The sequence below is a fragment of the Colias eurytheme genome, chromosome 19, assembly GCF_061535395.1.
Source record: "Colias eurytheme isolate Ceu_HAF_F1 chromosome 19, ilColEury1 Martin Lab GWU primary, whole genome shotgun sequence".
Taxonomy (NCBI): domain Eukaryota; kingdom Metazoa; phylum Arthropoda; class Insecta; order Lepidoptera; family Pieridae; genus Colias; species Colias eurytheme.
The window spans coordinates 1,432,812-1,459,951 of record NC_142998.1 but is presented as its reverse complement, the minus strand read 5'-3'; the positions used below and the strand labels follow the sequence as shown (position 1 = coordinate 1,459,951).

General features: G+C 33.6%; 1 protein-coding gene across 2 annotated transcripts; it reads left to right on the top strand.

The window, feature by feature from the left end:
* Positions 1-875: 875 nt before the first annotated feature.
* On the top strand, positions 876-23,693 carry Xpd (general transcription and DNA repair factor IIH helicase subunit Xpd). 2 transcript variants are annotated; one of them, XM_090112968.1, is made up of 20 exons: positions 883-915; positions 998-1,029; positions 1,100-1,199; positions 1,650-1,747; positions 2,205-2,361; positions 2,967-3,069; positions 4,176-4,306; positions 5,019-5,239; positions 6,540-6,673; positions 7,490-7,606; positions 8,057-8,297; positions 8,952-9,019; positions 12,257-12,360; positions 12,820-12,918; positions 13,871-13,958; positions 14,427-14,518; positions 15,004-15,180; positions 21,284-21,354; positions 22,080-22,218; positions 23,234-23,693. In XM_090112968.1, exons 2-20 carry the CDS (start codon positions 1,025-1,027, stop codon positions 23,369-23,371), a joined length of 2,283 nt encoding a protein of 760 aa, XP_089969094.1. In that variant the 5' UTR covers positions 883-915; positions 998-1,024; the 3' UTR covers positions 23,372-23,693. The 2 variants fall into 2 exon arrangements, with proteins under 2 accessions (XP_089969093.1, XP_089969094.1); XM_090112967.1 differs by having other exon boundaries at positions 876-1,029.
* The last annotated feature ends 3,447 nt before the right edge of the window (positions 23,694-27,140 follow it).

Here is a 27,140-nt window from a genome sequence, read left to right as displayed (position 1 = left end):
AAGTTTTGAATTTCTTTTGGAAAAAGTTGCTCCAAAAATTAAAAAAAAAGATACAAAAATATTGTAAATAAAATTTTGTTTAGAGGACATTGTTTTAGTGAGTTCTCAACTTATCAAAATAATTCAATAAGCTGCGAGTCGCTTCCGTAAGCAAACTCGAACACGTTTAGACTTGTAATTTTTAAATTTTCGAAAGTTGTAAAAAATTACAGTAAGTTACTTAGAACGAGTGTTTACACTTGAAAATTTATCGTAAGTAGCTCACGTAAGTGACTTACGTAAGTAAAACTTACAGGTGTAAAGGCGGCCTTACAGTAGTATATTTACTCTAAGGTCCACAGCTTCTAAAAAGAACACCATTAATTGATACACTATTCACTACGAGTACGACCAAATCAACTACGATAATTCACAATTTTATAGGCAGACCACAGAATAGACTATGTAAGACAGGTTCTACAGATTCTGTAGTTCTGTCTTACCTAGTCTGTAGTCTGTTCTGTAGTACAGAATACAGAACTCTAAACAACAGCCGCACAAATAAAAACTTGCTTAATGAAACCATAAGCAATGAATAGATATGATTATTAGAATAAATAAAGAATAAGGATATCATATTTTCTTACAAATAAATTTGGAATAACGTCGATGTAACTATGCTCACGCTGCGCTATGCAATAGGCGCGAAGCGGCAACGTAGAAATTCATTATTTATCCACAAAATTATGAAAAACATTGGCCAATGGCCACGAACCACAGTCCACAGTACGTAGACAGAGAAACCAATTGGATTCTCTGTCTACGCCACAGTATGAATCTGGAAAATGCTGTGAATTAGAGGATGTCAATTGTCATTATGACAAATGACAATTGACAGATAAATAAACATCGCCGCCGAATGTAAACGGTGAATCTGTGGGTGAATCTTTCAGAGATTATTTTTAATTAAAAGTACTTACAATAGACGGATATAAAAGCAGATAATTTTTTTTTTCAGTTCTATTTCAAGAAACTCAAATAAAACATGAAGTAAGCTTTATTCAAAATTATACTTTACATTTCTCAAAGCAGGTTATGAAACAATTTTGTTATTTTTCAGATTGACTGTAGATGGTTTACTCGTGTATTTTCCATATGATTATATTTATCCAGAACAATACGCCTATATGCTGGAACTAAAGCGGGCTCTAGATGCAAAGGTAATAATTTCGAGTGAAAAAATATTGGATATTACTACATCAAGACTACAACTGTCAATTCATAAACATAACTAAACGGCTTACAAAGTAAAATAAAAAAGTTAAAAAAATGCTGAATATTTATTGTGGACAAGTTGTTTTTTATCCTTATCTAATATTCACTGTGATAGTATGTTTGTTATCACATCACTATGGAATACTTTTAAAATATGATCTGCGTGGCTACTATAAGTATTAAATAAAATTAATATCTTTATAAAGTTGATTCTATGTGTGATGGTTTGTTTTTCTTAATTACCTATCCATTATTATAAATGGGAAAGTAACTCTGTCTGTCTGTCTGTTACTCAGTCACACCTTAACTACTGAACCAATTTGCATGAAATTTATATCTTTATATCAAGATCTTAAATAAGCTTATGAATGAACACATCGTTATAATAATTACAGGGTCATGGACTGCTAGAAATGCCGTCAGGAACGGGCAAAACAATATCACTTTTATCACTAATTGTTGCATACATGATACAGAGTCCCCATCACATCAGGTATATATAATTTTTGTATTTTTTTTTTATTTGTCCTTTAAATTGCATTCAAGTTTAAACCTGATTTACCAATTTAAAAATTAATTATTAGTGAGTAGGTATGTACTTTATTACAAAAAAAATTGTACATCTAACATTACATTAAGGAAATTTTAATCAAAATTACAATTATTAGTAACTAGCGGTCCGCCCCGGTTTTTGCCCGTGGGACATATTTTCGATTTCTCTACATAAGAACCATCCTCCTACTTCAAGGATTATAATAATAAAAGAATTATCGAAATCGGTCCACCAGTTCACGCGTGATGCTGTGACCAAGGAAAACGGGTTTCATTTTTATATATATAGATGGTAGCTTTGTCAACTCTTAACTCATGGATGGTGGATAATATAATGAATTAATCACAAATAAATTTAGCTAAAAATAGTATCTTTTCGAAATGAAATTTACTTTCAGAAAATTAATATACTGCTCTCGTACTGTGCCGGAAATTGAAAAAGTTTTAGAGGAATTGAAGAATCTGTTCAAATACTATGAGAAGTCGCAAGGTGAAAAGCCGAGCCTAACTGGGGTGGTGTTGAGTTCACGCAAGAATTTGTGCATACATCCAGAGGTACACACATCCATCTATATATTTATACTAGCCCGCAGCTTCGCCCGCTTTGACTTAAACCTAATTAATTATATACTAAAACCTTCCTCTTGAATCACTCTATCTATTAAAAAAAATCGCATCAAAATCCGTTGCGTAGTTTGAAAGATTTAAGCATACAAAGGGACATAGGGACAGAGAAAGTGACTTTGTTTTATACTATGTAGTGACTAGCTGTGCGGAACGGATTCACCCTGCTCAAATTTTTTGCATTTCTATTAGTTCATGTGAAAAGTAAAAATCCTTTTTTGTAGAAGTTTACTCAATATTTTTGAAGATATCATATTATATTATTGCATCATTAGAATCAAATAAGGATAAAATCTCAGGAGAATAATAAGAATGAAATGTATAAAATGAATGAATCTTAGGAAATGAGAACCAAAACCAAAACCAAACAATTCTACAATTTGAATATATATACTTATAAAAGTTATAAATTTATTTATAACACTTATAAATTTAAAAAGAATAGGGACTCGAACCCACATCCTTTCACGCCAATCCAATGAATATATACTTTTATAATAGAAGTAGAGTAGTAAGTTTTATTTTTTACTTTTCAGGTGTCACAGGAAAGAGAAGGCAAACTTGTTGATGGAAAATGTCATGCTCTCACCGCAAGCTATATAAGAGATAGACATGAGAGGGATAATTCCATACCAATTTGTGAGTATGAGTCAATAATAAAGAAAGAAAGAAAACGTTTATTTAATGGCACATAGCCTCACAAGTACATAATGAAACCAATTTATACAATACTTATATGGTAATAATACACATTGAAGTGTGTAGTCTGTGAAGCATGATGCCATTAAAAGGGGAAATCACTCGTTGAACATTTGTGACGTAAAAACGTCACAGCACCGATTTTCAGTGATCCCCGAGAGCAATAATTCGTCATAATATATTTACTTGATAAAGCGCCAATTCTTACTAATATGTACTATTAGCTGTGCGAATTTGTACTAATATTATAAAGCTGAAGAGTTTGTTTGTTAGAACGCGCTAATCTAAGGAACTACTGGTCCGATTTGAAAAATTATTTCGGTGTTAGATAGCCCATTTATCGAGGATGGCTATAGGCTATATATTATCACGCTAAGACCAACAGGAGCGGAACAATGCGGGTAAAACCACAGGGCCTCAGCTAGTTTTATATAAGAGTGTTAGTCCGCCCCGGCTTCGCCCGTGATACATATTTATGTTTTCTTACCATAAGAACCATCCTCGTACTTCAAGGAATATTATAAAAAAAGAATTATCGAAATCGGTCCACCTGTTCACGCGTGATGCCGTAACCAAGGGTTTCATTTTTATATATATAGATTTAAATATTATAAAAATTAAAAATAGTAGTTTATACTAGCTTACCGCCCGCGGCTTCGCCCGCTTTGTCTAAAACCTAATCTTATAATATATAGATATAAATCTCGTGTCACAATGTTTGTCCTCAATGGACTCCTAAACCACTTAACCGATTATAATAAAATTCGCACACCATGTGCAGTTCGATCCAACTTGAAAGATAGGATAGTTTTAACATGTAGGTACCACGGGCGAAGCCGGGGCGGACCGCTAGTAAATTATATACTTAAACCTTTCGCTTGAATCACTCTATCTATTAAAAAAACCGCATCAAAATCCGTTGCGTAGTTTTAAAGATTTAAGCATACAAAGGGACATAGGGACAGCGGAAAGCGACTTTGTTTTATACTATGTAGTGATAGTGATTTAAAAATTAAAAATATAAATTATTATAAATTACTTCACAGGCCAGTTCTACGAGGGTTTCAACAGGGAAGGCAAAGAGTCCATGTTGCCATTTGGAGTGTACAATATGGACGATCTAAAACAGTATGGAGCCGATAGAAATTGGTGTCCCTATTTCTTGTCAAGATTTGCCGTAAGTTTATATATGCACTTAAAATAATTTTTATACATAAAATATAATATCTGAAGATAGAATTATCGCATAAACATAATTCAAAAACATATTAATACCAAAATACTACTGATTCTTACTATGTATTATGTTAAACTAGCGGTCCGCCCCGGCTTCGCCCGTGGTACAAATTTATGTTTTCTCTACATAAGAACCATCCTTGGACTTCCACAAACATTAAAAAAAAAGAATTATCGAAATCGGTTCAGCCGTTCACACGTGATGCTGTGACAACGTGAAACGGGTTTAATTTTTATATATATAGATAAATGTACATTAGAATATCAGAATTGTTACATATTTAAATATTATTAAAAAGGAAATAACTATCACAATGTTTAAGAATTTATCAAGTTTTTAGATTTGTGACTGAAACTTGTTCAATTTAGGGCTGATTTTTCATTGCTTGGATAAAACTTATCCGTCCAATAAAGTATAACACGATAATATTAAAATGTCACGTAAACTGTCAAATACGGGCAATTAGAATACGTTTATAAAATGGTAGTTTTATACATTATTCGACGAATTAGTTTTAACCAAGGATTGAAAAATCTTTAGTAAATTATGTATTAGTTCTTTTTGTGCGCATATGAATTATTTATTATTAATTACTACATATTATTTAGTTTTTGAATTCGGTTTTTTTTAACGCAGTTATTTATATCCACAGATTATACACGCAGAGATAGTTGTCTATTCCTACCACTATTTGCTAGATCCAAAGATAGCAGAGGTTGTGTCCAAAGAGTTGAATAAGGAGGCGGTTGTTGTCTTTGACGAGGCACATAACATAGACAATGTGTGCATAGACTCGCTTAGTGTCAGAATAACGAGGAGGACCATAGACAAAAGTTCGCTAGCGTTGCAAACTTTGGAGAAAACTGTTGCCAGGTATTTTTAACACGCATCCTACTATCCTACTAATATTATAAATGCGAAAGTTTGTGAGGATGTGTGTGTGTGTGTGTTTGCTACTCTTTCACGCAAATAGTACTGAACCGATTACAATGAAATTTAGCACACATATAGAGAGTAACATAGATTAACACATAGGATAGGTTTCATCCCGGAAATCCCCCGGGAACGGGAACTATGCGGGTTTTTCTTTAAAAACGCGGGCGAAGCCGCAGGCGGAAAGCTATTTTTAATAATAAACTCGATTTTGGCCCACTGTTAATAATGAATTCCCGTGTCCCCTAGTGGGGTATGGGGCAGATGCATAATAGATCTGTTTCACTGATCGATTTTCTTTAAGAACAAGTACGTGATTAGCCTTCTGTGTCCTGCCTGACGGAGGCATTTTTTTTCTTGGTCTCCTACTGGGAATCGAACCCTGAACCGTTCTACGCCCACGCGTTAGCCACTGTCCTAGCTTTTTATCTTATTTTAATTGTTGTTATGGAATTAAAAGATTTTAATACGTTAAGACGAAATAAAAGGCTTGTTATTATAAATTTATAAAGAATAGAAAAAATTCGACCACGAGGCGGGACTCGAAACCGCATCCTTTCACGCCAATCTGGGGCATTCAAATGGCTGAGTTGGTCAAAGATGCTTGAGTGCCAAAAATTTCAAATTCAGGCCTGTTATTCTTATTTTTTATGTATATTATAGTCGAGCCAATTTAATAGGCAACATTTCACGTCTATCAATTTTATCTTCGAAGAGAGGTACCTAACCTGCTTAAAAACATCGATTAAAGTGAATTAATCGATACGGACTTTTTGTCAATCGAACTTGAAACACATGTCAATTTTAAAATTCATCAGGCGAATCCCTGTCCCAGTAATAAATTTTTATATATATGTCCCAGTAATAAATTTCGTAAATTTAAGGAGCAAAATAAGACAAGTATAATACATAATTAAAAAAACACAACGCATTTATTAATTTATGATGATTTTTATTCACAAGTAATCAATGCATTCGATTCTAGATGTCAGATTTCGATTTTTAGAGTAATGTCTCTGTTATTTAAAAAGAAAAAAGGTTTATTGACACAAAATTGTAGCGACATCAGTTCTTTAAATCAGAAATTGTTTATTATGTTTAGAATGGTTTATCAGTAAAATCTAATCTTAAAATTACTTGTATCGGTCATTATTATTATAAACATGTAATCGTAATTGAAAAAAGTTAAGCAAATGTGCAATTCTAACAAAACAACAACAAAATGGCTCTACTTTAATAGAATACGCGAAGAAGACTCTGCTAGATTGGCGTTGGAATACGAACAAATGGTTGAAGGTCTGCGGGAAGCAGCACTCGCTAGAGATACTGATACAATACTGGGAAACCCCATACTGCCCGATGAAGTTCTTAACGGTTAGTTTTATTTATCACTACATAGTATAAAACAAAGTCGCTTTCTCTGTCCCTATGTCCCTTTGTATGCTTAAATCTTTAAAACTACGCAACGGATTTTGATGCGGTTTTTTTTAATAGATTGAGTGATTCAAGAGGAAGGTTTTAGTGTATAATTTATTAGGTTTTAGACAAAGCGGGCGAAGCAGCGGGCGGTAAGCTAGTTTATTTATAACACTTTATTAAACAAACTAAATTATGACAAAAAACATTAATACAAAAGAAAGGCATAGTTTGTACAAGAGGCGGCCTTATTGCTAAGCAGCAATCTATACCAGGCAACCTGATGGAAAGGAAATGTATGAAGTAGTTTTATATATATGTAATAGCTTATTTTATTATTATAATAGCTTACTAGCTGTGCCCCGCGGTTTTACCCGCATTACACCGCTTCTGTTGGTCTTGGCGTGATGATATAGCCTATAGCCTTCCTCGATAAATGGGCTATCTAACACCGAAAGAATTATTCAAATTGTACCAGTAGTTCCTGAGATTAGGGCGTTCAAACAAACAAACTCTTCAGCTTTATAATATTAGTATAGATTAATCTGTTTTTTGACGTGACAACGTCTTATTATTCGATATAGCCGGCTGCACGCACGAAAAAGCATGACTCATGCGGCGTTACCTCGCTCTGAGGCGTTCCATGTAAGGCTTGAAGTGCAAGCGAGAGCGCGGAACGAGCGACAAAGAAGCACAATCGGACGTTGTCACGTTCAAGTATCGTCAGTAAACCGACTTTACAGACAACCAATTTTTTTTTTAATATTTTCACAGAGGTGGTTCCAGGCAATATACGTAACGCAGAACATTTCCTAGGATTCCTGAAGAGATTCATAGAATACCTAAAAACTAGACTGCGAATACAACATGTGGTACAAGAGTCACCAGCTGGTAAGTATATGTTTAGAAATTAAAGATTTTAACGGATTTTAAACGCGATTTATTAATTTTATTGTATTTTTTTCTTTAAAATCTAATATCCCATGCGGTCCCATTATGGTATAGTCGTAGTATTTGTTAAAAATAATTATTAACTGTAACTTGTGACAATTTGCAGGCGTTTTTTGTAATTTTTAGGGTTCCGTATCGAAACGGTCAAACTGGGCCCTATTACTAAGACTTTGTTGTCTATCTGTCTGTCTCCAGGCTGTATCTCATAAACCGTGATAGCTAGAAAGCTGAAATTTTCACAAAATAATGATGTATTTCCGTTGCCGCTATAACAACAAATACTAAAAATTGAAAAAGTATATATATTAATGGGTACGTAGTACGGAACCCTTCGTGCACGAGTCCGACTCGCACTTGGCCGGTTTTTTATATTTTTCAATGAATTTTCAGGTTTCCTCAAAGACGTCGCATCCCGCGTGTGCATAGAACGCAAACCGCTGCGTTTCTGCGCAACCCGACTGCAATCTCTACTGCGTACTTTGGAAATACCGGATCCTTCACAATTGGGGTCTCTAACACTAGTCACACACCTGGCTACACTCGTCTCCACGTATACTAAGGGATTCGTGATTATAATAGAGCCGTTCGATGACAAAACACCCACTGTGTCCAACCCGATATTGCATTTTTCGTGAGTATTCTAATTTAAATAAAAAAAATTGGTTGTCTGTAAAGTCGGTTTACTGGCGATAGTTGAACGTGACAACGTCCGATTGTGCTTCTTTGTCACTCGTTCCGCGCTCTCGCTCGCACTTCAAGCCTACATGGAACGCCTCAGAGCGAGGTAACGCCGCATGAGTCATGTTTTTTCGTGCGTGCAGCCGGCTTTATCGAATTATAAGACGTTATCACGTCAAAAAATATCGGCCGAATTGATAACCTCCTCCTTTTTTTTGAAGTCGGTTAAAGAGCGAGTGACCCGAGCACACGTGTCAGTAAAACTTCTGTGGCAAGATTCAAAGATACCAATACCGTCGCCTTACTCCATGACGTGATGGTATTGCCCTGACGAATTTCATTTTTTTTTTATTTGACTCAACGCGCCTAAAGAAGTTTTATTTAAAAAAGTTAAAGTTCAATAATAAAATGATTATTTTTTTTGTAGTCAAGTTTTCTTGTCACAGTGTTAGTTGATATAACAAGCTAAACCGATTTTTTTATAATTATTTTACATTTTTTTTTTTTTCAATTTGTATATCTGAAAATAGGTTGTAAACTTTTGTTAATTTTTTTTTAATACATTCAAAATGTATTTGTATATTGTAATTGTAGTTTTTAATTGCAGATGTATGGATTCGTCAATAGCGATGCGGCCAGTTTTTGCAAGATTTCAAAGTGTTATAATCACTTCAGGTACGTTTGATACTTACTCCTTTGTGTTAAAGTTGATATTTAAATAAATAATCCCTACTATAATATTATAAATAAACTCTGAAAGTAACTCTGTCTGTCTGTCTGTCTGTTACGCTTTCCCGCTCAAACCTCTCAATCGATTTTGATAAAAGGCACAGACAATCTTTAGACCCTGAGAACGAACAGAGGCTACCTATTATCAAAACACCAGGCGGGTGAAGCCGCGAAGCTAGTAACAAATAAAATATTTATTGACATAATAATAAATTTTGTATTTATGTATTGTTTCGAAATAAACGATTTTTATTATTATTATTTTATTATAATAATTGGTCTAAGAGCCCGTGGGAAATCGTCCTTCACCGATCTGATAACCAGATGAGACGTATTTTTTATATCAGACCGCGGCTTCGCCCCTTTGTCTAAAACTTAACTAAGTAAATACTAAAACCTTCCTGGAGATCCACTGTATCTCTTATGAAAACCGCATCAAAATCGGTTTTAAAGATCTAAGTATACAAAGTAAAAAAAAAAAAAATGTGTGCGTGTACTAGAGTACACACGTAAGAAGTGAAACTTCTTTATGTCCTTATTTTTCAAAAAATAATTTACTATATACAATATTAAAGAAATACGTTAGTCACACGCTCGTCGCTACCTACTTAAATATTTACACCGGCCGCTGCTGCAACCCGCTCGCTTCGCTCGCTCGGCTCGTGCGGTAGTTCAAAAGTTGACCTAAGATGCTCGTCGCTTCGCTCCTCGCTACCTATTTGAATATTTACGCCGGCCACTGCCGTTTTCAGCTTATAAAGGATTTCGACTTAGGCGGATTTTGATTGGACAGAGAGTTTGAGGTTTATTCTTATAAATTTTGAATTCATAAAATTATAATAGAACACCTGACACCAATCAAGCAAACACGTGTTTACGTGAGTCATAGATTTATTATCGTATACTCCTAAAATTTTTTTTAAGAAACAATAGTGTACTTACTTACATTGTCGGCACGTTCTTAAAGTCGGTAACTTATTGTTGTTCGAACAATAGAGGTAATAAATTCCTAATGATCAAGTTGTAAAGGTTGTAAAATAAAAAATATTCTATATTAAAACGTATATATAATATGTGCGTCATTAATTTCTGACTGTTTCGAAATTTGGTGCAAAATAAAATAGTGTGTAAATAAAATTTGTAAAAAATCAATAAAATAAAACAATTGAGTAAAGATCTATAGGCATATTATGTATGTATTTATACAAGATATGTATATTATATATTTATACAGGGAACTTCTCAACGTGTTATCTATGAAATTATACTTTTACTCAATTGTTTAATTTTATTTACACACTGTTTTATTTTGCACCAAATCTCGAAACAGTCAGAAATTAATGACGCACATACTACATAATATATACATATTAAGACAGAGGTTAAGCTTAAATAACTTGAAAAATAAATAACATGATCACGCCCACGTGTTGGTGTTTTAAAAAATTCAATCAAAAACTGAGGTTAACTTTAAATACAATTTTAGAAAAATAAATACCACAATCAACATTCAAGTATTAGAAAAAATTGATACCATAATTCCACCCTCGTGTTAGTGTATTGAAAAATACAATCAAAAAGTGAGGGTAATCATAAAAATTTGGAAAATCCAAAAGTGCACGCCTCATAATTTTTTTTTAATAAATATTTATTAATTATTATTTTTGTTTATTTAATAACAATTAAACCACATCGAATCAGACCCTGAAAAATGAAAGGGTTCTATTCCTGAGCATACTCAAGCGTAAGAGAAAAAAAAAGACTCGATTAGTAAAGTATTTCGGTCGCTATCGTGTTAACAAGAAAAAGGATCCGCACATACAGACACACGGACGTCCAAGACAGAACTTTTTTAAACTGTTTTATAACTAGTTTAAATAACAAAAATGACATCAAAAATATCATGAACGTTAAAAATAGTGTTTTTTCTTAATATGTGTGTGTATGTATTATCTTACAAGTGCAATGTATGATACATAAAGACATTTTAAGTTTGAAAAATCAGATGTTTTGCGCGAAGTGACAGTAGTACCCACCTCAACGCTTCGCTTATGAGGCGTGCAATAACTTAGAAAAATAAATACCATTATTACACCTAAGTATTAGAAAAATAGATATAATTACTTATTTACTTTTTTTAGAAATTCACTGGAATTAGAATTAAAACAAACCCTTTGATTTTGCTGATCACTTTAATATAACATGTATATAGTCACGAGTAACTACGGCGTAACGCAAAAATGTCACGAGTACGGCGTAACGCAAAAATGTAACGCGCGCGGCGTAACGCAAAAAATGTCTCACAAAATTTTTGTCCACCCCCGATAAAGAAGTTTCACTTCAAAAATATTCTATATTAAAACGTATATATAATATGTGCGTCATTAATTTCTGACTGTTTCGAAATTTGGTGCAAAATAAAATAGTGTGTAAATAAAATTTGTAAAAAATCAATAAAATAAAACAATTGAGTAAAGATCTATAGGCATATTATGTATGTATTTATACAAGATATGTATATATATTTATACAGGGAACTTCTCAACGTGTTATCTATGAAATTATACTTTTACTCAATTGTTTAATTTTATTTACACACTGTTTTATTTTGCACCAAATCTCGAAACAGTCAGAAATTAATGACGCACATACTACATAATATATACATATTAAGACAGAGGTTAAGCTTAAATAACTTGAAAAATAAATAACATGATCACGCCCACGTGTTGGTGTTTTAAAAAATTCAATCAAAAACTGAGGTTAACTTTAAATACAATTTTAGAAAAATAAATACCACAATCAACATTCAAGTATTAGAAAAAATTGATACCATAATTCCACCCAATAATAAATAATAAATATAATAAATATAAGTATACGTCGAATCACGCGTGGTAGGGATAAGAAAAAAAATGTCACGAGTACGGCGTAACGCAAAAATGTAACGCGCGCGGCGTAACGCAAAAAATGTAACGCGCGCGGCGTAACGCAAAAAATGTCTCACAAAATTTTTGTCCACCCCCGATAAAGAAGTTTCACTTCAACTATGTTTTTCTATGTTTTGTTACTTTCGCATAAAAAAGCTAATAGAATTTGATATTTTAGTTATATGAAAATGAAAAAAATGTTTGAGTTTGAAATAAAAATTGATAAATAAATAATTAATTGGAATAATTACAGGTACATTGTCGCCATTAGACATGTACCCGAAAATATTGGACTTCAACCCAGTAGTGATGAGTTCCTTCACCATGACGCTCGCCAGACCCTGTATATTGCCTATGGTAACTATACTATATCTATACTAATATTATAAAGCTGAAGAGTTTGTTTGTTTGAACGTGCTAATCTCGGGAACTACTGGTCCGATTTGAAAAATTATTTCGGTGTTAAATAGCATGCTTGATAGATTAGCATGATGATATATTATAGCCTATAGCCTTCCTCGATAAATGGGCTATCTAACACCGAAAGAATTTTTCAAATCGGACCAGTAGTTCTCGAGATTAGCGCGTTCAAACAAACAAGCAAACTCTTCAGCTTTATAATCTTATATATAAAATTCTCGTGTCACAATGTTAGTCTGCATACTCCTCCGAAACGGGTGGACCGATTCTCATGAAATTTTCTGTGCATATCGGGTAAGTCTGAGAATCGGCCAACATCTATTTTTCATATGTACCACGGGCGAAGCCGGGGCGGACCGCTAGTATTAGTATAGATTTTATTTATTTTGCTTTCAGATAGTGTCAAAAGGCAGCGATCAAGTTGCGATATCTAGTAAATATGAATCGAGAGAAGATGTCGCAGTTATACGGAACTATGGACAGCTGCTGGTTGAGGTTTGTTAAATAGTTTAGATTTATATAAATTTATAAAGAATAAAAAAAATTCGATCACGAGGCGGGACTCGAACCCGCATCCTTTCGCGCCATTCCGGGGCGGATGCCTGGGCATCCATTGGGCATTATAAATTTATATTCATAAAGCATTTGAATGCCATTAAACCAAATATATCATAGTCTAGATTTTTTTAAAGAAATACACAATTGTTACACTTATTTTTATGACTTTTTACTATTTTTTGTAATACAATGAAAGTGGAAATAGTGAATTGTGTATTTCTTTAAAAAATCTTTACAATAAAATGCAGTTCCTACAAGTGGTAACAATACAAAGTATAAATTATGTTTGTTAAATACTAGTTGTAGTTATTTTTTCTTAGTTAATTTAGGATTAAATTTCAGGTCAAAAATAGAAAAACAGTATCTTTTAAAGCATATTTTGTCTCAATTATGACATGTTCTAAGACTTTAGATTTGTAACTAATCCATACTAATATTATAAATGCGAAAGTAACTCTGTCTGTCTGTCTGTTACTCAATCACGCCTTAACTACTGAACCAATTTGCATGAAATATCTAGTTTTTTGATACCCGGGAAAGGACATAGGCTACTGTTTACCCCGGGACATAGGATAGGTTTTATCCCGGAAATCCCACGGGAACGGGAACTATGCGGGTTTCTCTGTGACTGCGCAGGCGAAGCCGCGGGCGGAAATCTAGTGCAATATACTAATGCAACTAAAAAATTTTGAAAAGTGTAGTTATTAAATTTATATTATTAAATTATTAAATTTATTAAATTATTTTCACAAATTTTCTTATTACGTTGTATCAAAATCCGTTGCGTAGTTTTAAAGATTTAAGCATACATAGGGATATAGGGACAGAGAAAGCGGCTTTGTTTTATACTATGTAGTGATTTATTAATTTTGTTATTAATTAATTTTAGATATCAGCCTGTGTGCCAGATGGAGTCGTTTGTTTTTTCACCTCATATCTATATTTGGAAAGCGTGGTCGGAGCTTGGTATGATCAAGGTTAATTTTTAATTTTATTAATTAAAACTTTATTTAGTTTCAAAATTTATTTTTGTTTGACTTTAATACAACGGTATATTGAAATTAACGATATATTAAATTTATAAACTAAAAATTAATCACAAAATGTGTTGCTAAGCGAGAAACTCGAGAACGGCTGAACCGATTTGGTTATTTTTTTATATTCCTTGAAGTGCGAGGATGGTTCCTATGGAGAGGAAACGTAAACATGTACCACGGCAAAGCTAGTAGGATAAATAAAAAATAAATATAAAAAATACGTGTGGCACTCGGGGACTGCCGCGGTAAAGCTATTGCATGCTATGCCTTCAAGCCACACCTCCGCGCCCGTCGGAGTGAGGAGCGTGAGGTTTTTTCGTTACGGAATTTCTCGATTCGGTCCCCGCGCTCAAGGCCCGCGATAGAAGCTATGCAATAGCTTAAAAATAAATATAAAAAATGTTTCAGGTGTGGTAGCTAGCTTACAAAGGCATAAACTGCTGTTCATCGAAACGCAAGACTCGGCGGAGACTAGTTTTGCCCTCATCAATTATATTAAGGTAAATTTGTATTCAACCTGAGTATATAATGTAATATTTGTTATTTTTAAAACAAACAAATATTCCAATTCAAACAATCCAGTAGATAATTGAATAATTAATATATACCATCCAATGATATTATAATTTATAAGTAAGACCTACAGTTTAGTACCCACTGATTACGTTAAAAATATGTATTTAAACATTAACGAAAGAAAGAATTTTTCAAATCGGACCAGTAGTTCTTGAAATTAGCGCGTTAGAAGCTATGCAATAGCTTAATTAAAAAAAAATTGGTTGTTTGTAAAGTAAGTTTACGATCGAGATGTTTACGTGATAACGTCGTATTGGTGGCAGCGCTCGAGATGAGACGGGAGATCGGTCCGTCTCTCTCGTTATACCTGCGATCGCGCTCGTGAGGTTTTGGTGTGACACAAGTTTCTGAACATGTCACCCGACTAAAACGATTTTAAAAACGTTATCACGTCAAAATGTTGTTCCAGGCGTGTGAGAGCGGTCGCGGGGCAGTGCTCCTGTCGGTGGCGCGCGGCAAAGTGTCGGAGGGCGTGGACTTCGACCACCACCTGGGGCGGGCCGTGCTCATGTTCGGGATCCCCTACGTGTTCACACAGAGCAGGATATTGAAGGCTCGGCTCGAGTATCTGAGGGACCAGTTTCAGGTAAACGATCTACAAGAATTATTTATTTATTTCACCATTTCTTGTGTTATACAGGGTGTAATCGTGTGCACTGGCGATCATTCAAAATTTTAAATTGATATCGAAAGCACTTTACCTAATGAGTAAAATGGCATTAATAACTTTTTATAGTCGAGCCAATTTAATAGGCAACATTTGACGTCTATCAATTTTATCTTCAAAGAGAAGTAACCTGCATAAAAACATCGATTAAAGTGAATTAATCGATACGGATTTGAAACATTTGTCAATCGAATTTATTAATTTATGATGATTTATATTCACAAGTATTCAATGCATTCGATTCTAGATGTCAGATTTCGATTTTTAGAGTAACGTCTCTGGTATTTAAAAATAAAAAACGTTTATTGACACAAAATTGTAGCGACGTCAGTTCTTTAAATCAGAAATTGTTTATTATGTTTAGGATGATTTATCAGTAAAATCAAATCTTAAAATTACTTGTATCGGTCATTATTATTATAAATATGTAATCGTTATTGAAAAAAGATAAGCAAATGTGCAGATCTAACAGAAAGAAATATCATGTTATTCTATGTTGTCGTTACTAGGTTACGTTGTTGAATTTTGTTGAACTGTCAAATGTTGCCTATTAAAATGGCTCTACAATAAAAATAAAACGTGAAATATCCAAAAACGAAAACACTCCCAAACATTTTATTTCTCATACATTTTGTATTCAAAGCTAAATGTTCGAAATGACATCCTCGTTTTGAAACACCATTGTTCCACATCTAGCTCTATTTACGGTTTCTAAATGAAATTTAATTAAAATTTGCAAAGTAATTAAAGCACAAAATCAAATAAAAAGGCAAAACCTTTCATATTAAATGTTTAGAATAGTCATATTTCATACTAAATGTATGGGAATGTTTGACGTAATTTTTTTGGATATACATATCTTTTTAATTTAAAAAGTTATTATTGTCATTTTACTCATTAGGTATAATACCTTCAATATCAATTTAAAGTCTTTTGATATCTGTTATAGTTACGGAATAATCGCCTGCTCACATTTAAGGTTGATGTTCCGACCGTCCCTCCATACATTTTTGATTACCTCTAAACACTTAACACAGACACTATTTCTTTAAAACTAATCATTTTATCACTTCTCTATAATGAAATGTGTGCGCGTTCGACCTTTTTAATCAATAATTTACAATATTTACTTAGAAAAACAACAGTAAAATACCGGAAAAATTTGACACTTCTACAGTAGTGTGCGTGACTTTTGCCAAGCGAAACACGACATAAAGCACGACATCTAGCGCATAGACTATATACTTATTACAGATCTAGCGCGTCAATGTCTAAACGAAAGGCGATGTTTAGACATTGACGCGCTAGATGTCGTGCATTCGCGTTCGTTATCTTATGCATAATGAGCATAATTCTAATAAATCAAAGTTCTGTGTAAAAATTGAGTAATTTCATTTCCAATCGTTCAAAGAAAATAACAATAAAATAAAATAAAACTAATGACCTTAGAAACTATGTTTTTTTTTATTTATTACTCATTATTGTTCGTCCGTCGTAGGTCTGTAAACTGTATTGTACACTGAAGGTAAATGGTACTGTAGGTACTTTAGTTCGGCGTCGTCGCTCGTCGGCTTGATATAAAATTACATTCTTGATTTCATTGACACGCGCTATGATTTGCGCGCGGAATTTCTTGTGTTGTGAATTTATTTTTGTATGATATGCATTTTAATTGATTCAAATTGCAATGTTTCTCTAGTATGCATTTGAGACTATATTGTAAATTGTAATAATTGATCGTGGGTATAATAATTAATTATTCTAATAACGCAATTAGTAATATATGTATTTTCGGTGGGATTCAAAACAAAAAATTGGCCCGTGATTTTTATGAAATTTCACCACATTGCAAATCACATCAATCATAGTTCATACACATGTATGACGAAAGTGATTAGTATTGTGGCTAACATTGACTCATCAGTTCATCACTGAACCCAGTGATAAATCAGTACCTATATCATATTGTGTTTGAATATTTTTAAACAATGATATAGGTATACAATTATTATAAATCGGTAAACTATCAAAGTAATCACAAACTTGCAAACATTGGTAAAATGTCCAGTAGTTTATGAGCCTATTCATTACAATCAAACAAACAAACAAAGTTTTCCTCTTTATAATATTAGTGTAGACAAACACTATGAATACGATCACGAATGCAAATTCGGGGATTTTCTAATTATTGCTAAATAATAATTGAATTCGTTTTGAAATACTCTATAATTTTTAGTGTATAAATAGACATTTATAATGTGGTGCTCATTTTTTTTGTACTGCTAACGCTATTGTAGGTACCTATTTTCGTTGTTTTATTTCAAGTGAACACGGCCATACAATTTTGTCACGAGCCGCCTATGATTGTAGGTACTTTTGTTAGGCTCCTTCGTCGTCCGCGTCGGCTCGAAAGTTCTTGATTTCATTGTCACGCGCTATGATTTGCGCGCGGATTTTCTTGTGTTGTGAATTTATTTTTGTATTACATATTATTATTTTTTATTTTTTTTTTTATTTTATTGATTCAAATAAAATATTTCACTAGTATGCATTTGAGACTATATTGTATTATGTATAATTTATCGTAGGTATAGTTATTCTTATAACGCAGTTATATTTTCGGTGGGACAATTTGACCCGTGATTTTTCTGAAATATCACCACGTTGCAAATCACATCAATCATACACACGTATGACGAAAGTATAGTGGCTATAATTGACTCATCAGTTCATCACTGAAACCAGTGATAAATCAGTATATCATATTTTATTGTGTTTGAATATTTTTTAAACAACGATATATACAATATTATTATAAATCGGTAAACTAAGCGAAGCCGGGGCGGACCGCTAGTAAATAATAAAATAATAAATAGTGTATTAGATTTGTTATTGTATCTTGTATACCTACGAATAATTATTCTTACGTCTTGTTGGGAAATGTTCAAATACCTACCTATTGAAATAATTTACTGTTACAAATCATTAGTGTTATTAGTTTTGAGTGAATAGGCATGGATCAGAAATTCAGAATATAATATGCTACTAACTACTCAAATACATACATGTTTACACAACAAACACCACTGAGCTCTATAACTATAAGTTATAGAGGTCAGTGACCGTCAGTGACAAACACTATGGATACCTACGCTCGCGAATGCAAATTCGGTGATTTACTAATTATTGATACCTAGTCATTGAATTCGTTTTGAAATAGCCTGTACTTTGTAATTTTTAGTGTTATAGACATTTATAAAATGTGGTGCTCATTTTTTTTTGTAATAAATTATCCTGCTACGCTATTGTATTTTCTTTGTTTTATTTCAAGTGAACACCCATACAATTTTGTCACGAGCCGCCTCTGGCCTCTGGGTGAAATCAACCAGTCAAATGATTTTTGTTCTAATTGTATTTTGGTAGTAGTTTGTTTAGAATTTACATTACCATTGTTTAATTTTTATTTTGTATTTGCAGTAAAATAAAAAGATGAAAAACTTCATTAGGTATATTGTACGACACCTCACTCTGAATCGCGCTAGCGAAATTTTTTCGTTACACAGCACATATACAACTTTCGGACAATCTTCATTGAGGCCGGCCGGCAAATCGAGTATGTCGAGAAACTTCACTTATTGGATGGAGGTATTCTACCTTCCTTCCTCCACAGTTGTGGGACCCCGACGTGCATTGAACACGCAGCTTTCTGATACTAGTAGCTAAAATCAAAACCACAGATATGTCTGTGATCAAAACCATAATAATATTTTTACCTATTATTTTACTAAAAGTCGAGTGCATCGAAATCGTATATATGTTTTTCACCTTCCTGGTTTTTTTTCCATAGTAAATAGTGTTTTTGATTTGTTGTTGTATGAATAATTATTCTTACTTGTTGGTTATGAAATGTATATTGAAATAATTTACTTTTACAAATCATTAGTGATATTAGTTTTGAGTGAAAATGCTTGGATCAGCATAATATCATATTTGCTACTTCAAATACATGTTTTGATAAAAAAAAAACAATAGTGTAATGTAGGTAATAAAATAAAACTGCGTTTTATTGTAGGTAATCAATTTTGACATTATTTATTTCCCAAAATTACAATAAAATAGTTTACGCCAACAAATATAACTTTTATTTTTATAACAATCCTACTTCCTACTAATGCGAAAGTTTGTGAGGATGTGTATGTGTGTGTTTCACGCAAATACTACTGAACCGATTACAATGAAATTTAGCACACATATAGAACGTAACTTGGACACATTGAATAGGTTTTATCCCGGAAACCCCACGGGAACGGGAACTATACGGGTTTTTTTTTGAAAATGCGGGCGGAAAGCTAATCGTTCATAATAATATAAACCGTAGCAGGTGGCGTTTTGAAGTTTTGTCTACCCATACAGAAAAATGAAAACCACAGGAGATTGCCCAAGTGACTATGGCACTTGGTATCGCAATCAAACTTATTGTGTCAAGATGAAATATAGCTCAATTTAAAGCTTGATGTTAGTACTTTTAGATATGATTAAAGTTTTTATGTAAATAAGCCGCAGTTCGCGACAATAAAAATAAAACAATAGTTTTATTCAACACTTCAAAAAACTACTTAATCGAGTTTAAACTAACGATGAACGTTAAGTTTTACATTTATTACATAGGTAATATTTTAATTTACAAGACAAATGTGAAAAGTAAATCGTAATTTAAACATTATTTCAAAATAACATCGAACAATGCGTCGAACACATTCATTTGACATTTCAAATAGAAACTATGACATATGACGTTTGCAAGAGAGATAGATATAGGTATGTGTCAAAACAAAACTTTTACTTTTATTTCTATTTATTCGGTATAATTACAACTTAATAGTGATAAATATGATCATTATAAATACAAATAGGAATTAACAATATCACGAACACGTGACACAACTAGTATTTTACCGATTCCATACGTAGTCATACATGTTTCAAAAGAAAAACTTTTACTTTTACTATTATTTCAATTTATCCGGTTTAATTAAGACTTAATATTGATACATATGATCATTATAAATACAAATAGGAATTAACAATATAAGGAATACGTGGCACAACTAAAATTTTACCGATACCACCCGTGGTCATTCTCCTTTGTGGGTCATTTGTAACAGGATGGCGGTTCTACAGCGAAAAAAGAAAAATGATGGTCAGAACGCTGATACCGGATACCTTAAGATACTGTAATATAAAATATTACTAGATTAGATAAAATATTATAGGTAGTATCTTCACCGTGTGTGACGCGCTTTACATTCACGCCATCTAGAGTTAAATCTTTATCATTTTTGTATACGTCTGTGTGTGTAAACGACCCTGTATGCAATGACAGATGTTAAAACGCATAATTTTACCGAATTGGGTGGATTTTAAGGCAATGATATAACATATTTCAATAAAATATAATATTCAGTAACCGCCATGACTATTCCTAGGTTTGATGACTATTCCAATTACGCAAAAACTCAAATAAACTAGAAATGTAGAATTCAGCGCCATCTAGCGGGATATTGGCTGGGAACAGATCGTTGCAATCACCTTAACAATAAAACCTTTATATCCTAAGGAGTAACCGACCTATTTACTTAAAAAGATCGTGAGCGTGCAACTTCTTTGGCAAAATACTAAAATCGTTGCCTTACGTTGACGTGAAGGTATTGCCATGACTCGACCTTGAAATTTTACTCTCAACGCACCTAAAGAAGTTTAACTTTAAAATAAAGTTGGTTTCGTATTATTTTTTAGGTATATGTTTATCATACAACTTCAACCTTCAGTTTTAAAACACGCTCAATTCAATTATCTTGGGCCGTATTATGACTCCTTATTTCCAGACAGTTTACGCTGTGAATTGAACTGTCTGGCAAATTCATATTATTGTGATCGCAATAACCAGCAATATGAATTTGTCAGTCAGTTCAATACGGCCCAAGGCCAGGTCTACTTTTTATATAATTATTTTATTTTCCAGATTCGCGAGAATGACTTCCTAACGTTCGACGCTATGCGGCACGCGGCCCAGTGTGTGGGACGAGCTTTGCGGTATGTTACATATACATATACTAGCTTACCGCCCGCGGCTTCGTCCACTTTGTCTAAAACTTAATAAATTATATACTAAAACCTTCCTCTTGAATCACTCTATCTATTAAAAAAAACGCATCAAAATCCGTTGCATAGTTTTAAAGATTTAAGCATACAAAGGGACATAGGGAAATAGGGACAGAGAAAGCGACTTTGTTTTATACTATGTAGTGATTATTTAATTTATAATATAAACACGAGTAAGATCCCAGGGCCGCCAGAACTCACCTATTTTCGACGGATGAAATGTGGACGGTTGGGTAGTGTTAGTATACTATGTGCTACTATCGTTCAACTACCCGCTAGCTTGGTCAATGGGACAATTTCCAGATATCAGGTGATCAGATGCAGTTTTCGTGCAGTTAGAGCGTATAGACTAGCTGCTCCGCGCGGTTTCACCCCCGTGGCTCCTCTCCTGTTGGTCGTAGCGTGATGATATATAGCCTATAGCCTTCCTCGATAAATGGGCTATCTAACACCAAAATAATTTTTCAAATCGGAGTAGTTCCCGAGATTAGCGCGTTCAAACAAACAAACAAACAAACTCTTCAGCTATATAATAGATGATGATGAAAGGGTCCAATATTATGCGAGGGTGTGTTGCGAGGAATGTGTTCTTAGTTCCAGGGGCCTATCGCAAACGACCTTCGTAATATTTCTTATAGAATTGGTTATGTTTGCAGGGGTAAAACTGACTATGGCGTGATGATATTCGCGGACAAGCGGTTCAGCCGCGCGGATAAACGCGGCAAGTTGCCTCGCTGGATACAGGCACATCTGAAGGACTCACTCACCGCACTTTCTACGGAAGAAGCCGTACAGGTAAGCTACTTACATACTAACTGACTTACCTATTAACTGATGCAAAATTTATGCCAATCCTATCCTTTATTCGCTACTCACCTACTAACTGACGAGAGCGTTAGTAGGTGAGTAGCGATTATTTTTTTTAATATAAATAGTGATTTATGCCGATCCTGTCCTAGTAATATTATAAATGCGAAAGTTTGTGAGGATGGATGTATGTGTATGTTTGTTACTTTTTCACGCAAATACTACTTAACCGATTATAAGCACAGATATAGTGGGTAACTTGGGTATGTTTTATCCCGGAAATCCCACGGGAACGGGAAGTATGCGCGTTTTTTCTTTGAAATCGCGGGCGAAGTCGCGGGCGGAAAGCTAGTATCTAATACCGCAATAATACATTGGTATTGAATTTTAAGTTTATTTTAAACAATTTAAAAATTAAAATGAGCTATAGTTGATCCATTTATAATATCACAGATTGTAGATTTTTTAATATTTGATACAATACCAAATATCCCTGGACTTTTTCGATGTGTTATTATTTAGGCGCGGGACATATACAAGCGGCGCGGCGCGCCGCGGGCGCCAATACAAAATCATCGCATCGTGTATCAGGTGCGCTATTGGCATTTTGTATGAAATAATTTTGGGGCGGCGCAACCTTGGCACAACCGTGGCGTGCCGTCTCGACGCCTGTCCAAAATTCTTTCATACAAAATGTTTAAGAAGGACGTGGTGCAAAACAGATTCAAGAGGTGCGCTTATGGCACGCCCGCGCCCGCGCCGCTTGTGTTTGACCCGCGCCTTAAATAGACTGGCAAAAACTATACTGGCTTACCAGAAAAAACTTTAGATAGAGTTCTCTTTAATCTAGTTTTGTCGTGTTTCACATAGACAACTATTAAAGTGACAGATCCCTGGTTTAAAGTTAGACTGTGTTTAAATTGTTTTGTGGTAAGACCAATAGTTTTTATGCTATAACATTTCCTTGTACAATGAGTGTAATTTGTTCTATAATGTTGCACAGATATGCAAGCGTTGGTTACGACAAATGGCGCAACCTTTCACGAGAGAAGACCAACTTGGAGTCTCTCTACTAACATTACAACAGCTTCAGTCTAAGGAACAACAGGAAAAGATCGAAAAACAAGTTCTACAGAAGTGATCGGGTTTGGAGTGTGTGGAATATAGTGGAACACGCCAGAATCGCGTGGAACAAGTGAAAGTGGAACGATTAAAAAGCGGTTTTTAGTACTGGAAAATGTTTTGAAAGAGTTTGAATCAAAATACATAAATGTAACAGAAATATCTTGTTTTATAACATCATTAATTCAGAATATTATTGTGATATTGTTAAAATGTAAAGCTGGCAGAATTAAAAATCTGATAAGAAACCATAAAATGACTAATCTATTTTATATTCAACTGTATGTGTTGCAAAGCAACGTGTTTGTAAAGTGTTTCGTTAATAAATGAATACTTTGAAATGACATTGTTTTATTTATTCGTGCTTTATTATTATTCTAATACATACTTCTGTTAAATTTAGCTTACAAAGAATATTTAAAATTGCTTAATAGTAGCATTAGTAGCGATCCTAATTACTTAAACATTACTGTAATCTAAATACTTTGTAAGAGACATAATTAACATGATCGAATCAGTAAGTACTTCTACTTTTGCATCAAATTTACATCAATACTAGGTTAGCTAATATTAAGTATTCTGTACGAATACGCTCCTTGATTTAAAAAGACGAGGTTAAATCAAATCAAAGCATGCATGTTCTTGCTCGATGTTCTGTTACAAGTGAATGCTCTTGTACAGTGTAGCACCCTAGGGCGTTCGCCGCGTTAAGCAGTCGCACGGCGCGGACGTACTACTACGTACATACTACTTAGCCAAAAGATGACAACGTGACCGAATGTGTGAACCAATCTGCACATTTGTCACGTCTAGATTGTTGTGTGGAGAATTTGTAACCAAGTTTTCGTTATTAGTGCTGATTTACACAGGGTCAGTAACTGACTACAAATTCGAAGCAAGTCAGTGCTGAAAATGAGGGAAAAAGCTATTTTAAATGTCAATATTATTTATAATATACAACATTTGAGGATCTATTTCGAAACTTGAAATATATTTAAAACAGTTCTTATATTAAGTGCCTTTCTTGTATGTAACATAAGCTTTGTCAAACCTTAGTCAATTCTAAATTCAGAAACCGTCTGTTAAAGTTTGATTTTTTTTAATTCACTATATTTGCTGATTTATGACTCCATATCCACGAACTCTTTAGTAGCTTCGGTTTGTCAGAGAAAATGTAACTTTCGCTTGCTATTAGTTTTCTTCAATTACATTTATCAATTACTAGCTTTCCGCCCGCGACTTAGTTTTCCCTAATATAATATTAGGCCGATATAAAACCAATACATATATCCTTTCTCAAACCTTTAACTATCCTTGTAGGTACAAAATTTCATCCCAATCGATTCAGAGGTTTAGACGAAAGACAGACAGACATAATTACTTTCGATTTTATTAGTATTGTTTTTGCATTCCTAATAAGAGAACAATTAATGTCTATTCCAATAACATCTATACTAATATTATAAAGCTGAAGAGTTTGTTTGTTTGTTTGTTTGTTTGAACGCGCTAATCTCGGGAACTACTGGTCCGATTTGAAAAATTCTTTCGGTGTTAGATAGCCCATTTATCGAGGAAGGTTATAACCTTCCTCGATAAATGGGCTAGGTTGCTCGTAGCGTGATGATATATAGCCTGTTGCTCGCAACAGGGGTGGAGCCACGGGGGTGAAACCGCGCGGAGCAGCTAGTTACTACATAAAAGGAATCAGGATGAAAGAGGGGTTCAAATAAAACACTGTATACACATCCATTTTATATATTTCAGTAACAGTGCTTAAAAACATGTTACAGAATCCACATTGCATCGACTAACGACTTGTAACCGAAAATTCTTATAAGACAGTGCGCGCACGAGCAACTTTATCTCCGCAACTATTTTGTCTCCGCAACTATTTTGTCTCTCCCACCTATGGGCTAGTATGAAAGTGCGCGCACGTAGCGACGCAACTCCCCATACAAATTGATGGGAGAGACAAAATAGTTGCGGAGACAAAGTTGCTCGTGCGCGCTAGCTCTTACTATTAGCTTACGACTTAAAACAACTGCCAAGAGTTATTTTTAATAACAGACACACTAGGCTCTTATTTTAGTAGACAAACATAAAATCTTTATTAAGTATAATTTATTACTTTTAACAAAAACGTGACACGCTATTATAATACAGGTAATAACCGTAACCAGATATTTCGGGTTATAAACAAACGGTCTTACTAATAAAATGTTACCCATTCGCTTTGCAATGGATTAGTTATTGCAATAAACTGTCTTGTTTTTATGATTGACGTTTCATGTGAGCAAGAGCAGGACACAGCTATGGTAGAAAATAGTAGAAATTTATCCATTGTTTAACTTTTTATTAGTGAGGCCGAAAGTTTGTAATACTGAAGGAACCTTACATAACCTTACTGAACATTTGATTCATTGTTGTAGTCAATGTCTATGGTATGTGTTGTGTTGATAGACATTCTTTACATTTACAATATTACTTAAATTATGGTGTTAATATTAAAAAAAATACCATAAAAAGAACACGCTTAGATAAGATTTTTCCTCTTTTGAAAGTATAGTATTTTAATTATCGTTTGAATTAAATACGTCCATTTAAAGTGGGAAAAATCGAATCTAACAGAGACGGTAACATACAAAGATTCGGGTACAGATAATAAAAGCGTGTTAAAAATACAAACATACGACGTTTAAATTGTTGGGGCAAAATTCATCTTAAACTTAAAATTATATAGATGATAAGGACATTTTAATTTATAACAAAAACAATAATATAGTTTTAAAAAGTTAAAAGTACTTTTAAGGCATGTCTCATAAAATCGACCGAATTTTATACAAATAATAATAAATTTAGAAATTTAAATTCATTATATGATATTTAAGACATTTTATTTAGATAAAAAAAAACTTTAATAACCATAAACTAAAGAAACACAACTGAAGAAAAATAAGTAAATGTATTTATAATCTAGAAAAGACGTTTTCCATAGAATTATTTTTTCTGAAATAGTTCTACTATTCAGTTGACACAACACTGAGTATAATCACAATTTAAATAAATTATACATTATTCAACATCTAAAAACACCACATATTTTAAGATCGAAGCTATTTGTATTGAAACTTCTACTAAATGCCGAACGAACTAACATTCACTTGGGTATTTCGTTATAAAGAGCACCAACTGTACGCTGGCATCGTTGTAACTTGTACTAATGTATTGTATTTTGATCCCCAGTTACAAAAACTTCCATAATATGTAAGTAGTAGTATTAATACTTATAAATTATTCTATGTACTTGTAGTGTTGACTCTTTTAAAAGCGGCCGTACACGGGCAGCTCGAGCAGTTAACGGCTGAGCGACGTACACGGACTGCTCGAGCAGTCGCTACTAACCGCGCAGTTGACGGCTTGAAGCGGTCGCGACTGCTCGAGCAGTCCGTGTACGGCAGTGAATGAATTTCCATAATTCAACGCGCGGTCGCGGCTTCAAGCCGTCGGTCTCAACTGCTTGAAGCGGTCCGTGTACGGCCGCCCAAAGGTGAATCGTAACAGCCGTTATAAAATTGAAGGTAAAACAATTAAAATCTACAAATAAAAATGCCATCATAACTATAAATAAACTCACTTATAATTATTAATAAACTAGTCATTATTAACGAGTTTTAAAAATATTGCGTCCTTCGAACTTTACTTACGTCTTTCATTTTATTTATTTCTCTATGTAGTTAAGAGTTTATTCTTTCTCCGAATTACTTTTGTTGTGTTTATTTTGCTTGCGA

Bases quoted from the DNA above. Each gene is read 5' to 3' on its own strand.
- Xpd (XM_090112967.1), top strand. The intron at 3,070-4,175 runs GTGAGTATGAGT...ATTACTTCACAG, and splicing joins GGATAATTCCATACCAATTT to GCCAGTTCTACGAGGGTTTC. The intron at 22,219-23,233 runs GTAAGCTACTTA...AATGTTGCACAG, and splicing joins CTACGGAAGAAGCCGTACAG to ATATGCAAGCGTTGGTTACG.